The 13,432-nt window shown below is 43.2% G+C and overlaps 1 protein-coding gene across 1 annotated transcript; it reads right to left on the bottom strand.

The window, feature by feature from the left end:
• Positions 1–11,062: 11,062 nt before the first annotated feature.
• LOC147887265 (polyphenol oxidase, chloroplastic-like) lies at positions 11,063–13,002 on the bottom strand. The gene has a single exon (XM_087394262.1). It carries the CDS (start codon positions 13,000–13,002, stop codon positions 11,344–11,346), a length of 1,659 nt encoding a protein of 552 aa, XP_087250388.1. The 3' UTR covers positions 11,063–11,343.
• Between the last annotated feature and the right edge of the window lie 430 nt (positions 13,003–13,432).

Below are 13,432 nucleotides of genomic sequence, written 5' to 3'. Positions count from 1 at the left end.
TTTGGGGGAGAGGAGATTTCAATCCTCTCTAGAGCTTCAAATGAGGTCAATAACAATGTTATGATGGCCATTCTCAGGTTTAATACAAACTTTTTCTCAGCTTAATAATTCAATATTTTGATTAAATCTAATAAGCTAATATTCATTTATTTGTTGGTGCAGTATAGTTATCTCACGATTTGGTAGAGCCGTACAAAACCATGTGTATATGTTGGATTCCCTCCTTTCTCCTATACTTAGCGATAGCAGAAAGACAATAGCCGATGTTTGTAAATGGTTACAGCCTTTACATTTAATTGGCGTGCGAGTCCTATTTATGGCATATCACGAGATGTAAGTATCATGGCAACCTTTATTTTCATCTTATACTGGCAACATTGTGTTAAATAATAATGGTTCTTAATTATTCGTGTAGGGAACATTGGAGTCTGGTGGTTTGGGACCTTGAACACAACTATTGTTGATTTGTTAACTCGATTGCAGGCTTTCATGGCTCAGTGCAAACGTAAGTATTTTATTAATCTGTTGTTACTTCTATATTATGTACCTTATGTAATAGACACACTAACTTTTTTTAATATTTCATGATGAGCAGGTCGATTAAGAAGTTGGTATCTGCTATCAGAGAAACAGGAGAGTACAAAGACTCGGTAGACTTCCAAAAGTGTTTACTAGTAGAGTAGGAAGATGGGCATAGTTGTGGGTGGAGAGTTGCCTACAAGTGCATGTTGATTTTCAAAGAAATTTTCTCACTTAAGCCACAGATCTCATCGGAAGACTCTTTGGAGCTCAAATATTCAGAGGAGGATATACAATTGTTTAGGGCTGAAATCATCTGAGACCTAATTGATGCCATTAGAATACAATGTGCAACTGAAGTAATATCAGAGCTTGCATTTAAGGAAGAGGAGACTGGGTCTACTATGAAATCACTACACACTACAGAAGAAGTAGAGACCCAGTGTACACCTACAGCACCACAGCCTCCACTGGAAGCATCAGAAGAGTTGCCACAGCCTCCGCTTGCATTTAAGGAAGAGGATACTGAGTCTACTTGGAAAGCACTACATACTACAGAAGAAGTAGAGACTAAGTGTACATCTATAGCACCACATCCTCCATTGGAAGCATCAGAAGAGTTGCCATAGTCTCCACTAGAAGCATCAGAAGAGTTGTGATGCATGTATGATGTTGTGTTTATAGTTTTTGTTGATTATACACCAATTTGTGACTTATTACTTAAGTGGCATTTACTGATGATATTTATATAATTATTTCATGCACACAATTTTATGATATGAATGTGTGATGATGTGATTATTTGGAAATAAATCCTTGTGTGATGAGAATTTTGATATGAATATGTGATGATGTAATATTTGTAATATATTTCTTCATGCACATAATTTTATGATATGAATGTGTGATGATGTGATTATTTGGAAATAAATCCTTGTGTGATGAGAATTTTGATATGAATATGTGATGATGTAATATTTGTAATATATTTCTTCATGCACACAATTTTATGATATGAATGTGTGATGATATGATTATTTGGAAATAAATCCTTGTGTGATGAGAATTTTGATATGAATATGTGATGATGTAATATTTGTAATATATTTCTTCATGCACACAATTTTATGATATGAATGTGTGATGATGTGATTATTTGGAAATAAATCCTTGTGTGATGAGAATTTTGATATGAATATGTGATGATGTAATATTTGTAATATATTTCTTCATGCACACAATTTTATGATATGAATGTGTGATGATGTGATTATTTGGAAATAAATCCTTGTGTGATGAGAATTTTGATATGAATATGTGATGATGTAATATTTGTAATATATTTCACTCGCAAGTATCAATTCTCAATGCTCCACTCACTTAAAGTACAGCATTCCCATTGCTGTGCAAAATTTTATTCAGTTGGACAGTCTCCACTCACTTAAAGTAGAGCATTTCCAATGCTTCTCTCACTTTATTCCAACCCTTATCCTTATCATATCGCTCTCTCTCTCTCTCACTTGTAATATATTTCACTCGCAAGTATCAATTCCCAATGCTCCACTCACTTAAAGTACAACATTCCCAATGCTCCGCAAAATTTTATTCAGCTGGATAATCTCCACTCACTTAAAGTAGAGCATTACCAATGCTTCTCTCACTTTATTCCAACCCTTATCCTTATCCTTATCATAGTGAACACATCGTGCCTTAGTGCACTTGTATTCTTCCATCCTAGTCCTTCCACAAACACTCTCTTATTTCTTACATCCTAGTCCTTCTGAGTAACTTGTATTCTTCTATCCTAGTCCTTCCACAAACACTCTCTTCTTTCATCCATCTTGATAACTTGTGTTCTTCTATCCTAGTTCTTCCACCAACACTCTCTTCTTTCATCCATCCTAGTGCTTCTCATTAACTTGTATTCTTCCATCCTAGTCCTTCCAGAGACTCTCTTCGTTCTTGCATCGTAGTCCATCTCCCTTTCTTTATCATCTCCCCACCCATGGATGTCCTTGGCATTGTCGAAGACGTGGAGTTCGGAATTAACAATCTCAAAGAATGGATTGCTGACCAAGGAGCACAGAGAGAGGCCAGAATTCGACAAGGTTCTCCTTTGACACACATGGAGAGAGAGGAATTTGATGCACAAAGGCACGCAGAGAGGGAGGAGACTCTCAAGATAGCAGAGAGTGAAAGACTTTTAAGACGTATGATAAAAGCACGACACGATCTCTTAGACTTCTTGAGTAACCTGCATTATCGCAGCTCTCGTCATGGGCGATTTGATGCGGATGCTGAGAGAACAATAAGAGCCTCTCAGAGAAATTATGAAGAAACAATTTGTGATTGCTTAAATTTCTTCTTTGCATGTAATTATGTTGAGGATACAGCTGTGGAGGCAGTGAAAGATTGGGTTGTTGAGAAGATAAGAGAGACCAATGATGAGATCTTCTAGACTTTGGGTGATTGAGAACATAAGAGAGAGTGTATTAAGGTGTTTTTTGACACCATATGGCTTTGAGTTATATGATCTATGTCTTGTACAAATGTGGTGCTCTTTTTGAAATGTACTCTAGTTTTAATAACATGTCACGCCATTTTTTCTAATTTGATCTTTTAAAATCTTACTTTTTGCCTCTTTTAACAATGTGATGTCCTCTATTTTTAATGTACTCTAGTTTTAATAACATCTCACATCATTTTTTCTATTTGATTTTTTAAAATCTTCCTTTTTGACTCAATGTTTTGTTTTATAAGAGCCTCTTTTTTTTTAATGTTTTATCCAAAATTATCTCACAAAATGAATTTGGACAGTGCACGAGTCCAAAATTAATGAAATAGGTATTAACTAGGAAAGTGTGGGCTTATGCTATAGCTCGGAAGAGTGATAGAAATGGCTGGCCTTGGTTGAGAATCAGTCAGGTAGAACGCTTAAATGCCTACGGACTGACAATGGTGGAGAGTATCTCTCTCATGACTTTCAGCATTTCTGTGATACACCTAGGATTAAGAGGGAGCCCACATCCCCTCGTACTCCAGAGCAAAATCTAGTTGTAGAAAAGATGAACCGCACCATTCAAGAAAGGTTGCAATGCATGCTTTCTAATGCAAGTCTTTCTGGTGGTTTTTGGGCTGAGGCAATGAAGACTGTAGTGCATGTAATCAATAGATCACCTAGCAAGAGTTTGGATGGTGGTATTCCTGAAGAGGCATGGAGTGGCAAGAAGCCCTCTTACTCTCATTTGCGTATATTTGGGTGTGAGGCATATGCACATGTGCCGAAAGAGCTTCGAAAGAAGCTAGATCCTAAGTCTAGGAAATGCATCTTTCTGGGTTATGGTGAAAGTGGAGAGATGGGCTATCGTCTCTAGGATCCAGAAGCAAAGAAGATCATACACAGCCATGATGTAGTCTTCAATGAGAAGAAGATGCATAAGGCACCCATGAGGGATGTGGAAATGAGGAGAATCACTTTCCAGGATGTGAATCCACCTGCATATGTTGATAGACAGCAAGCTGTACATGCACCAAATGTGCAAGAAATGGTACCAACAAGTACTCCCAGAGGTATACAATCAAGGGTAGATGATGGATCATCTATTGGTGGAAATGATGAGCCAAACGTGGCTGATATGCAGGTGGGACAGCAAGCTGAAATGCCTTTGAGAAGATCATCTAGAGTGTCTACACCGCCTGATAAGTTTGTTTCAAGGGTAGACTATGTGATGCGTACTGATTACGGGGAGCCTTCTTGCTACAGAGAGGCTATGATGCGTGAGGATCAACACAAGTGGGAGTATGCTATGCAATCAGAGATAAGTTCACTTATGAAGAATAAGACTTGGGACTTGGTTTCTTTGCCATATGGAAAGAAAGCATTGCCATGTAAATGGGTCTACAAGATGAAGGTCACAGGTGATGATGTGCCTAGGTACAAGGCCCGTTTGGTCGCTAAAGGGTTCAAGCAAGAGAAGGGTGTGGACTTTGATGAGATATTCTCTCTGGTTGTGAAGATGACCACACTTAGATGCATGCTTGGACTAGTGGCATCAGAGGATATGGAGCTTATGCAGATGGATGTCAAGATAGCTTTCTTACATGGGGATCTGCATGAGGAAATTTACATGGTGCAGCCGGAAGGCTTTGAAGAAAAGGACAAAGAGCATTTAATTTGTAAGTTGAAGAAGAGTCTTTATGGTCTTAAGCAAGCACCTAGAGAATGGTATCAGAAGTTTGACGCTTTCATTCGGTCCCAAGGTTTTAGAAGGAGTGAAATTGATCACTGCCTCTACACTAAAAGGGCTAAGGATAATAGCCTGATAATCTTGGCACTATATGTGGATATCCTATTGGCTAGCAAGAATGCTTATGAGCTAGATGCATTAAAGGCTAAGTTGCGTGAGGCCTTTGATATGAAGGATTTGGGACTTGCAGGTCATATTCTTGGTATGCGCATCACGCATGATCGGACTAGGAAACTCCTTTGGCTTTCACAAAAAGAGTATGTTACAAAAGTATTGCAGCATTTCAATATGGAGGGGGGGAAGGCAGTGAGTACTCCATTGCCTCCATATGTGAAACTGAGTCATACAGATAGTCCCAAATCAGATGAGAAAAGGGCCATGATGGCCAAGGTTCCTTATGCATCAGCAGTTGGGAGTCTTATGTATGCTATGATAGCTACTAGACCAGACATTGCATTTGCAGTGGGAGTTGTTAGCCGATATATGGCTAATCCTGGAAAGAGGCATTGGGAGGCAGTTAAGTGCATCATGAGGTACATGAAGGGTACCAAGGAGATGTGCATTTGCTTTGGTAAAGGAGACATGCGTGTACTTGGGTACACAGATTCAGACTATGCAGGGCATGTGGATAGTAGGACATCCACTTCTGGTTATGTGTTCACTTTGCAGGTGGTGTAGTGTCATGGATGTCTCGCGCACAGAAGTGCGTTGCTTTGTCTACCACAGAGGCTGAGTATGTTTTGCAGCCACAGAGGGTTGCAAGGAGGCTATATGGCTTGATTGGCTAGTGGGAGATTTGGGGATTCATACAAGTGTACCGACATTGCATAGTGATTCCATGAGTGCTATTCAGCTAGCACAGAATCCGATCTTTCATGCAAAGACCAAACACATTGAGGTTAGGTACCATTTCATCAGGGAGGTACTTGAGGACAAGCGCATAGAGCTTGTCAAGGTTCATACAGATGATAACCCTGTAGATATGCTGACAAAGAGTCTACCTAGTCAGCGGTTTGAGTATTGTCGTGTATTGGTGGGCATTGGATAGTATGCTCACTGGTTGTTCTCCCTTAAAGACACATTGTCCTTTAAGTGGGAGGTTGTGGGGGTTAAAGGTCACTGTGCCTTTACCCCGGTTATGTACAATACTCAAACACATATATAAATGAATGAAAAAGAAGATTAGGGTGGTTCTGCACCCACTAAAACTTGTGTGGCTCTCTATCTCTCTCTCTCTCCCTCTTCCATTCTTGCTTCCGTTGAGAGCACTCTCAATTCCCTACATTGACTTACATAGGGAATTTTTTGATTGATTCCCTAGATAAGGTAACTAGGAAGTGTTCCATTTTGTCTAGTTTGCACACTTACTAGTTATGTTCATTTCAAACTAGTAAATGATATAGAGAATCCTCTTCTTTTCCTATACAGAGAATGTCTCAAAGTTCCTTGTGGAGGTGGAACTTTCTTTCGTGGGTCGATTCTAGAACAATATAGTAGTGGGCAAACCTGGTGTGACTCCTTCTTCTTCGTTGTTCGAGGTGTAAGTCTACTAAGAGACCGCTTCCGCCGGGAATTTCATTGTGCTAGAAGCCACACCGAACCCATTCCATGCAAAATAGTAGCGACAAAGAGCCAATCACAAAATCGCCCAAGTCAGGTGGCACCTATCAATAGAGTACCCAATTTTGGAAACATTAGCATTACCAAATAAATTGCATCGCCTGTAATGTCGGGTCACGGAAAAGACCAGATCACCAACTTTAATCTCCTATAGAGCACAAATACGAGGGCACAATTGTTGAACCAATCGACACAGAATGCAAATTTTTTATTGTACGCAGATGCCACACATGTTCTAGTTGAATAAACTGAGAGTGCTCTCAACGGAAGCAAGAACGGAAGAAGGAGAGAGAGAGATAGAGAGCCACACAAGTTTGGTGGGTGCAGAACCACCCTAATCTTCTTTTTCATTCATTTATATATGTGTTTGAGTATTGTACATAACCGGGGTAAAGGCACAGTGACCTTTAACCCCCACAACCTCCCACTTAAAGGACAATGTGCCTTTAAGGGAGAACAACCAGTGAGCATACTATCCAATGCCCATCAATACACGATAATACTCAAACCGCTGTGACTAGATAGACTCTTCGTCAGCATATCTGCAGGGTTATCATCTGTATGAATCTTGACAAGCTCTATGCGCTTGTCCTCAAGTACCTCCCTGATGAAATGGTACCTGACCTCAATGTGTTTGGTCTTTGCATGAAAGACCGGATTCCGTGCTAGCTGAATAGCACTCATGGAATCACTATGCAACGTCGGTACATCTGTATGAATCCCCAAATCTCCCACTAGCCGATCAAGCCATATAGCCTCCTTGCAACCCTCTGTGGCTGCAACATACTCAGCCTCTGTGGTAGACAAAGCAATGCACTTCTGTGCACGAGACATCCACGACACTACACCACCTGCAAAGGTGAACACATAACCAGAAGTGGATCTCCTACTATCCACATGCCCTGCATAGTCTGAATCTGTGTATCCAAGTACACGCATGTCTCCTTTACCAAAGCAAATGCACATCTCCTTGGTACCCTTCATGTACCTCATGATGCACTTAACTGCCTCCCAATGCCTCTTTCCTGGATTAGCCTTATACCGGCTAACAACTCCCACTGCAAATGCAATGTCTGGTCTAGTAGCTATCATAGCATACATAAGACTCCCAACTGCTGATGCATAAGGAACCTTGGCCATCATGGCCCTTTCCTCATCTGATTTGGGACTATCTGTATGACTCAGTTTCACATATGGAGGCAATGGAGTACTCAAAGCTCAAAGCATCAAAAGATGCATCTGACTCATGTGCATATACTAGGCATCCATATGAGGAAATCTGGCCCAAAAGAAAATGCCAATAAGTGCCAAATGACTCAAGCATAAACACCGTCCACTGGCATATGCATCAATAATGTCTCATCCAAGAGAGCATAGCACTATCAGTGCATCACCTGCAATGTTTCAAAGCTGTCCCTCAGCATAAAATAGCATCCATGTGCAAAGCGTCCATAAAAATAGCATCCCACAAGGCAATTTGGGCCTATCAGCGCATCCAATAAGGACTGTAATGCATCCAAATGGCCTATAAATCATCCATTGCAACCCAATGCATACCACGAATGAGCGCACACTACTCAAACTACAACCAGAGTGATCTGCATAAGGTATGCTCAAGAAATCATAGTCCCACGGTAATGAGCGCTACTGAAAATAGAACCTGAGATGCTTCAAAACATGGGCGCCATTGCATAATCGGACTCAGCAAGAAAATCTGCAAATATCTCTCTTCTGCCAGAACTCCAAAATCCCAACCGATGAGTGAGAAATGGGAGTCAACACTTATCCACTGCCATGTGGCATAAATCTAAGGTTTCAAAACCTTAGTATGAAAAATGCATAACAGAGAGACGAAATCGAATACACAGAGATTTATAACTCTGAAAATCCTCCACCGAATCATGCAAGAACTGATAGGTAGGGGTTTTTGGGCATCCGGAATGCAATGGGATAGACGGTTTTGGAAACCGTGGTCTCAATCACTGGGTCCAACACACGGACTGAAAAACGTTTTTGGAAACAGAGCTATCTGTAAACTCCACCGGAGTGCGAATGATGAGCAACATAGAAGTTTTAGGACCTCCTGAGTCCACCGGAACTGACAGATCTGCAAATGGTTGCTCCAAACTTGAGTTCCAACACCCGGGCAAAAAACGCAGGAACTGACACAGTGAGTTGGAAATCCAATGAAATGATCCCAAATTCAGGAATGAAGGTGTTTCCAGGCTCCTGAAGTAATGTGGACACCAAAAGCAAGCAATAGTTGCCTCTACAAGTCAATACGGAGTCTCTGTCATCGAACAGAACAGGAAAAAGCTCAAAAAACGACTTTTTCCTTGAAAGCTCTTAACAGGCTCTCAAAACCACTTCGCAAAGCCAAAGTGACTTTTCCAAAGGTTCCTCCAAGGTCTCTGCACACTCGGATGCAAGTAAAGTCACCCACAAAGCTTCCCACAGAGCTTCTCCTTCCTCCCATAGAGCTGCTGAGCTTCCAAGCATTCACGCACGCTCAGCTAGATCACCCGGGCTCTGATACTAGTTGAGAGTGCTCTCAACGGAAGCAAGAACGGAAGAAGGAGAGAGAGAGATAGAGAGCCACACAAGTTTGGTGGGTGCAGAACCACCCTAATCTTCTTTTTCATTCATTTATATATGTGTTTGAGTATTGTACATAACCAGGGTAAAGGCACAGTGACCTTTAACCCCCACATAAACTCAGGGACAGAGTGTTGGCATGGAAGCACCTGCGATCATGCAGCAGGCATTCACCATGCCTCAAAACTTTTAATCGAGTGTTTTAGTATTGTTGTCATCAATAAAAGTAAGGAAATATAAGGCCGAAAATTCTCCAAGCAATGAACGATCGAACAAGCAACCATATTCTAACTAAAAGCATATAAGACACCCGCATTTCACCTAAATAGAGAGAACTAATAATTCCAGTGAAATCACAATACCAACGACAATAAAAAGCATAGACATAAATTCTATCCATACGTTCGATCTGTCTATATACAAAATAAACAAAATACAAAACGGACTCATTATCTAATAGCTGTAGGAACACATCCTACTCTAACAAATTGAGCTACAAAAGATATCCAGCAGAAAGCAAATCCAACGATCAATGTGAAGGTATGGCCATGATAGCATTACAAAAGTGGGGGTGTGTATCCCAATTCTCCTTGGAGAGGACCTTGGGCTATTTGTCCAAGGTAAAGACCATAGTGGAACCCACTAGAATACTAGGCAGCTACTACTGTATGTTGCGAACATTGAAGTTCAAGCTAAATCGACCCCGCAAAGAAGCGGAGTTACAACTTGCACGATCATGTGCATTAGTGTGACGCTTGAATTAACTCATTTGAGGTGTGATATTGAGAGCTCCAATGTGTATTACCTATAGACTTGTTTACAAGTTGTGATGTTAAAGACACTGTATGGGCAACTTCATTCAGCTGATTGCCGACCTGGACTCCCACTGAGATTTCTCGCCTCATTTTGGAAGATGTATCCTAGACATAGGATCGTTAGGAGGAACGCATGATTCCCAATCACGGAAGGTGACGGACTTGAACGGATGGGAAGAGAATCCAATTTGAACTTGCGGGTAAAACTTCGTAGGGAGAAGCAAGAAAATGACTGATTTCAACATGCAAATAGACGTTCTACGAGTAAACGTTCGACGGAAGATTGAAAATATCTACGATCAACAAAGGTGCGGGAGAAAATGAACTTAGGATGTTGGGACCCCCTGTACGAGATTTACAGTCAACACTGTAGAAGGGTGCAAACGGGAAAAGAGGGCGGAGTAGCTCAACCAACCAAATGGCGAGTAGATCAGTGGGCAAAAGAGTTAGTGGTGGGCAGAGCATGTACGAAGCTAGGGAATGTAGTCGAGGAAGGGAGAGTTGAGAAGGTAGGGGGTTGCGAAGGTGGGAAAAACGACGGAGTTATAGAGGCCTACAAAAACAGGTGCACTAGGTGTCAGGACAGCATGAAGCATGGCGAGAATCCGAGGGGCACGTGCGTGGGGTTCTTTTGGGGGCGCGGGTGGGCGGAGTTGTGTAAATTAGGATTATTGTTTCTTAGTTTAGTTTAAATCAATAGAGGGGCTTAGTTGAGTGAAAAAAAATTGTGTGTAAAAAGCTAGAAAAGAGTCGATTAAAAAATAGGGAGGATGGGGAGGATGAGGCATGCACCAATTGAAAATCGACACTCATTCATTGTATGGCTATATAGGACCTTGCACTTGTGGCACCATACCTAACTTTTACGAGATCACCTTGTGTATCCATTCCCTTCAAAATCGTTTTCAACTCCTTTTTCTTAAACTTGGAGACCTTTTACCACTTTTTGTCTCCTTCTTCCTCTCTCAAGGAAGAGACACTTTTTCTTTTGATTGGACACTTTTTCTTTTGATTGGATTTGTCGATGAGCCTTACAATTGCTTTATTATTATACGTCTTTATGGGGTGGGTGAACTACATATTTTGATACCCCACACTATTGATGAGACCACTCAACAACCAAGATCACAATGCCATTTCATCTTGCATGTTGCCACAAAGTCATAGTATAATTTTGATTAACTTGACTTTCCCTTTCATTACTAAGACCTCCCCTTTCATTACAAATGAGGGTGATTGGACTTTCCCTTTCTTTCTTGCCACGACTCCCACATAATCCCCTCTCTCTCTCATAGTCTTGTTTTACACTTTGTTAATACAAAACTCTACTATTTTGCGCGCAAAAAAACTATATTTCATACATTACGGTGGCAATAATTTAGGGAAATGCAAAGAAAAACCCGACTCCTACAAGCCCCTGGGATTGGGCTCCCACGGTCCCACCCACCACCTACCGTCCGAGACACTCCACACTGGAATCTTCTATATCCGGCACACTACAATGCCTATATCTACAGCAATAGTCAATTTTACGTGATTTCGGAAATTTAAATTGTAGATACCCAACGGTATATTTCAGCTTCAGCGATAGTGGGAATCATAGAGGCGCTTTTAGCAGAGGAGGACGTGAGCTCATACTCAATCCAGATGCCAGAGATCGAAACAGACCCAAATGGTGAGTATGTATTGGGCACGATGGTAATGACGATATTCTCCTCTGCAGCGAGGTCCAGTTGACGAATGTTGTAGCTAAGGCCGAACCGGGCTGACGTGCGCAAGAGAGTGGAATTGTTGGAAGAAGCCTGCAGCGGCTGCGCCATAGCGGAGAAGCGACCAGCGTATTCTGTGCAATTGGGCATGGTGGAAAGGTCCGCCGTGGGCAGGTTGACAAAAACCTCGAATTGAGCAGGCAAGGAGACATCGCCCTCGATGCCGTCCATAACTAGCGTTTCTTCTCCACCATTGTTTGCTGAAGAATTTCTGGATATGAGAAGAGAGCAGGGCTCGAACAAGGGCTCGCTGAGGATGCAAAGGTTCGCATCTTCGGAGAGGCTTGCAGACCCGTCGCTGATGGAATTGAGGGTGATGTTGAGCCAGAGGTTGTCCACCTGCTCGTAGATGTAGCCCAGCTTCTCTATATCGAATGAGTCACGTACCTTCACCTTGACGAGCTCGGCGTCTTCGTTGTAGAAAACGAACTCAGAGTCGAGGTAATCCGGGTCGTCCATGTCTTCTCGGCCGAGAGATCTCCAGACCTCCCAGAGGCGATCCAAGTTGACGTGATGGATGTAGAAGATTGGATCACGAGCAGCAGCGTAGAGGGCACCCATGTCCTTTTGGTCGGTATTGAACTGGTCACCCGTCCAGCCATGGATGCTGTTATGAGGCATGGTTTCGACGGTGCCATAGCCAGGCTGGGGACCATCACCTGCGCGGTAAGGCTGGCCGTAAAAGCGAAGGTTGGTAGTAGGGCCAGAGACGAGTTGGCGGAAGACGATGGCGAGGTTGGCAGCGATCTGCTCTTCCTGGGTGCGGATGGAAGCATTCTTATAGTAGAAATCAAGCATGACGGTGGATGGGGGGAGGCAAGAGGGGTCGCGGTTCTGCTCACGGAGCTCAGGGGAGTTGACGTAAGCGGGGGGGATGGCCATGCCGTCGGGGTGGTCGTAGTTCCAGAAAGGGAGGGAGAAGGAGTCATCGCCGAGGAGCTTACCGAGGATACGTTCATGGAAGTAGACATACCAGCGATGGAAGGCGAAGAAGAGCCAGGAGCCATGGATTTGGAGGGGGGTGAGGGAGGAGGTGGTGAAATTGCCACCCTGCTGGTAGGCGGCGCTGCAGTAGGCGCAGTGGATATTGGCCTGCTGGTCGTAGTTACGAGGGTCGCCAGCGGGGAGGGCGCGCATGAGGGCGTAGGCTTCGGAGAGGAGGGCCACGTCGGCGTGGGAGAGCGAATGGGCGGCGCGGCGCACACGTGGAGGCGACGTGGCGGCGGCGGCGGCGGCCGCCTCAGCGTCGAAGTCGATCGCGGGGCGTTCCGACGCCGGCGCGCAGCACGAGAAGGGGATCTCTTCGTCGGGAATGGTCACCGGCACGTGGCAGATGCGCAGGTCCGGCGCCAGAACCGGCAGCGCTTCCGCCCAATCCAGCGCCGCGAGCACAACGGCCACATGCCGCAGCATCGCCCCGCCGGAGATTCGTCCCATGGCAATCGCAGACTATAATAAACCTTCGGAATCGTCCGCTCTATTATATAGGGTCTTAGATTCCAGCGTATATACCCTCCTACCTATCACACATGTTCGCCACCCGACCACGTATCTGTCATTTAAGACTTCCATCCGACATCACGTTAATATCTCCAATCCCACATAGCACTTTATCGCCCACTAGAACCGCCACCACACTCTGACAAAATATCTAGCACCACTAGGCAGCCAATCTTGGCTGTCTCTTGCTTGCCCAAAGGGGCACCATTATGTAAGTTATGCCATGGTCGAAAATAACCCTCAAGGGACACTTCCTTTAGTAAGGACAACAAGATGAATGATATTTAATCATTCATAAGGCCTATCCATGATCCAAAAAAGCAAAAAAGGAGACAAATTGGATGTGTAATGGAGAGGGTGTGCAAAA

The sequence above is a fragment of the Dipteris shenzhenensis genome, chromosome 23 (genome assembly GCF_047967505.1).
Source record: "Dipteris shenzhenensis isolate YYH24624 ecotype China chromosome 23, Dip_SZ_1.0, whole genome shotgun sequence".
NCBI classification, from domain to species: Eukaryota; Viridiplantae; Streptophyta; class Polypodiopsida; order Gleicheniales; family Dipteridaceae; genus Dipteris; species Dipteris shenzhenensis.
The sequence above is the reverse complement of the archived record's forward strand: the minus strand, read 5'-3'. Positions and strand labels throughout refer to the sequence as shown.

Bases quoted from the DNA above. Each gene is read 5' to 3' on its own strand.
- LOC147887265 (XM_087394262.1), bottom strand. From the start codon at position 13,002: ATGGGACGAATCTCCGGCGGGGCGATGCTGCGGCATGTGGCCGTTGTG.